Genomic DNA, 3,373 nt, shown 5'->3' on the forward strand with positions numbered 1-3,373 from the left:
AGTGGAGCATAGACTCATTTTTTGATGAGCTCCACTCGCTCAGTGAATTGCATATAGTAGCTAGATTCAGGCATCATCAAAGTCAACGCACAGTGGCATTCCCACAAGATGTGCACCACTTTCATGAATTATGAATTCCAAGCATTATTTTTTTTAGAAGAGACATGGTAGAGTGAGCTTGAGTTTTTTTGCCCTTCCACTGTGGCAGTCCCAGAGTGCCGCTGTGTGCATGATCTAACAGTGGAGGGAGGTGGCAGATAGTGGTAGTCTCAGAGTGCTGCAGCTCTTATTCACCAGTGGCAGTCCTAGATTGCCACCGTAGACAGGGCCTTTTTTTTTTGAAAGCATATTTATCATGCTTATTTTGGCCTGGAGACAATCACATTGTCAAGTGTTTTTGACACCGCAAAGTTTCTACTTTCACCAGTGGCAGTCTGAGAGCGCCGCTGCATGCATAGTATCTGAGAGTGGTGGGAGAGAAGGGGAGGGATAGAATATTTATGTGGATGGTGAAGGGCATACATGAGCGGCCGTCTCAGAGTGCCACTGCGTGCATGAACGACTTTGATGATGCATTGTAACATAGTCATAGTCAGAAATACAGGATGCGCGCGTAACTTTTGCTTTATTCATCATGCTTATTTTTGGCTTTGCACGGAGTGCCACTGGAGACACGGTCTTTTTTCTTTCTTTCTTCTTGCACTTTATCTTTTGGCTGTGAAGCCATGACAGTTAGTGCTGCTGCATGTAGATTGCCATCATGGACAGGGTCATTTTTTTGTGAAAGCATGAGGCAGGCATTTTAAATCAGAGCATGTCATGGGAGGGCAGTCTGAGAGTGCTGCTGCATGCATGGTATCTGAGGAGTTGGTAGATAGAATTATTTATGTGGATGGTGAAGTGCATGCATGAGTGGCAGTCTCAGAGTGCCACTGCGTGCATGGTCAAACAGTGGTGGCGGCATTGTCAAGGGGGGGGGGGGGATGTTGATATAAAAGGGCATGCATATTTTGGGGAGCCATGTTGGGAGCTGCACGGCGGCCGTCTGAGAGTGCCATGGTATATTTTCATATTTTTGGGAGCCATGTTGAGAGCGGGTATATTTTCAGAATGTGGGGGCGGGGACGGGGTAAATTTTCATATTTTGGGGGGGAGCCATGTTGGGGGCCGCACGGCGGCCATCTGAGAGTGCCATGGTATATTTTCAGATTGTGGGGGATGGGGATGGGGTACATTTTCATATTTTGGGGGAGCCATGTTGGGGGCCGCACGGCAGCCGTCTGAGAGTGCCATGGTATATTTTCATATTTTGGGGGAGCCATGTTGGGGGCTGCACGGCGGCCATCTGACTGAGAGGGCCATGGTATGTTTTGAGATTGTGGGGTTTCATCTTTTGGGGAAGCCATGTTGGGGGCCGCACGGCGGCTGTCCCGGAAGGCCAGGTTTTGAAATTCACCCTTCTGGAAGCCATGTTGGGGGGCCGCACGGCGGCCGTCCCGGAAGGCCAGGTTTTGAAAATCGTCTGGCTATTGAAATGGGACCGTGGGAAAACCTAGGAATGCCGTTTTTTTGGCTGGTCCGGAACCTGAAGGTGCTCATAACTGGACTACCCTCACGGCTGGTTTGCAGAGATCGCTGTTCAAGTGGTCATCGTGTTCATCGGTGGCACCACATTCCAGGTGACACGTATTGCTGGTCGTAAATGGGGCATCTCACTTGCCCTCGGCTTCGTATCCATCCCCTTGGGCACGCTCATCCACCTACTGCCCAACAGACCCTTTGAACGCCTCTTCATCATGATGCGCTTACTCCCCAAACCCGAAGGCGGTCTTCTCAAAGTTCGCCCAGATGTTGAATGGAACTCTGTGATTGAACTTTTGCGTGACAATCTCGCCATGTTCGCTAACCTGCAGGGCGGGCGACTTCACTCGTCTTCATTTGTTGTGAAGAGCCATCAGGCTAGACTGCACGAAGATAAACGTGTTCCTCTGTATGTGTTGATGTTTAGTTTGTGAGATGGAATCCTTAATTTTTTCTAGCCCCTCGTTGATGACTATGATACCGACGCTTATTGCATCTTCCATCGGAGCTGGCTGGGCACCACAATCACGCGGTACACTGTCTGACCCTGCTCGTTATGATCCCTCAAAGTCCTCTGCTGCTCTCTGGGAAGGCAGGCTCCAAATTCATCCCGATACCAAGCCAGATGATGCACTGTATCGCACAAAATGGGGTGATGGCATCATGTGCGTTGTCTCTTGTGGTCGAGTTGTTCTCTATGCTGACGCATAGGTTTGCAGCTTTGATAGTGACTGGTGAATAAGCTTCTGGTTATTGTTTGGAAAGACGTACTGATGATGATGTCTCAGGAATCCCCATGCTGATCTTTAGGCTCAAGATCGTGCTCACCGTATCGGCCAGACAAAGGCTGTCCGAATCCTCCGTTTCATCACAGGGAAGAGTGTCGAAGAAGCTATGTATGCTCGTGCGCGGTACAAGCTCGATATCGACGACAAGGTCATCCAAGCCGGTCGATTCGACAACAAATCAACATAGGAAGAGCAGGAAGAATTCCTGGTAGGTGTTGCAGCAGCTCTCTCACATAACAAATAGCTAAATGAGTGGTATGCAGCGGTCCATCCTCGAAGCAGATCAAGAGGAGGAGAACGAAGAGGCCGGTGACATGAATGACGATGAACTCAATGAGATTTTCCGCACGATGGATCTTCAGCGAGAACGGGATGCGTTGGACGCATGGCGTGCGATCAGCAACAGGGGGAAGCCGTCGTTACCGCTCATGCAGCTTGAAGAGCTGCCTGAATGCTATCAGACGGATGAACTGTTCGAGCCGAAGGAGATTGATGATGCTATCCAGGGCCATGGTCAGCGTCGTCGTAATGTCGTCAATTATAACAATGGTCTTAGCGATGAGCAGTGGGCGATGGTACGTCTAGTAGGATGTCGCGATGCATGCATGCTGATCGGGATGTTAGGCTGTGGAGGACGGTGAAGATTTGCAGGAACTCGTCGATCGTGCCCGTGGCAAGAAAGAACGACGCGCTGCCAACAAGCTTCTCAAGGAAACCGATACGCCTGGTCGTAGTACTCCAGCGTCAGACTTGGGTGTCGAGGTCGAGTTCACAATGGGGCATGCGAAGGTACGTGTTTATTCTATCTACTATACATTGATACAACGCTGACGGTGAATATTTGCGGGTCAAAGTCGCGAAAACGACACTATGAGGACCAGGTAAGTCTTCATTGATTAAGAGACATCCTAGGACTCACTTTAGGCTGGAATCACGAGCGACTCGTTCCGTCTCGATTCCTCTCGCCGATCCACCCCTTCACCCTTTCCCAAAGGCCCTTTGGC

General features: G+C 50.0%; 1 protein-coding gene across 1 annotated transcript; it reads left to right on the plus strand.

The window, feature by feature from the left end:
• Positions 1 to 2,391: 2,391 nt before the first annotated feature.
• Positions 2,392 to 2,556, plus strand: F5891DRAFT_952316 (uncharacterized protein; the record flags this gene model as incomplete). The annotated part of the gene is made up of 1 exon (XM_041375104.1): positions 2,392 to 2,556. A coding segment is annotated over one exon (165 nt), but the record flags the coding sequence as incomplete, so codon positions are not given.
• Between the last annotated feature and the right edge of the window lie 817 nt (positions 2,557 to 3,373).

This window comes from Suillus fuscotomentosus (genome assembly GCF_016647785.1).
Source record: "Suillus fuscotomentosus strain FC203 chromosome Unknown F5891scaffold_27, whole genome shotgun sequence".
Taxonomy (NCBI): Eukaryota; Fungi; Basidiomycota; class Agaricomycetes; order Boletales; family Suillaceae; genus Suillus; species Suillus fuscotomentosus.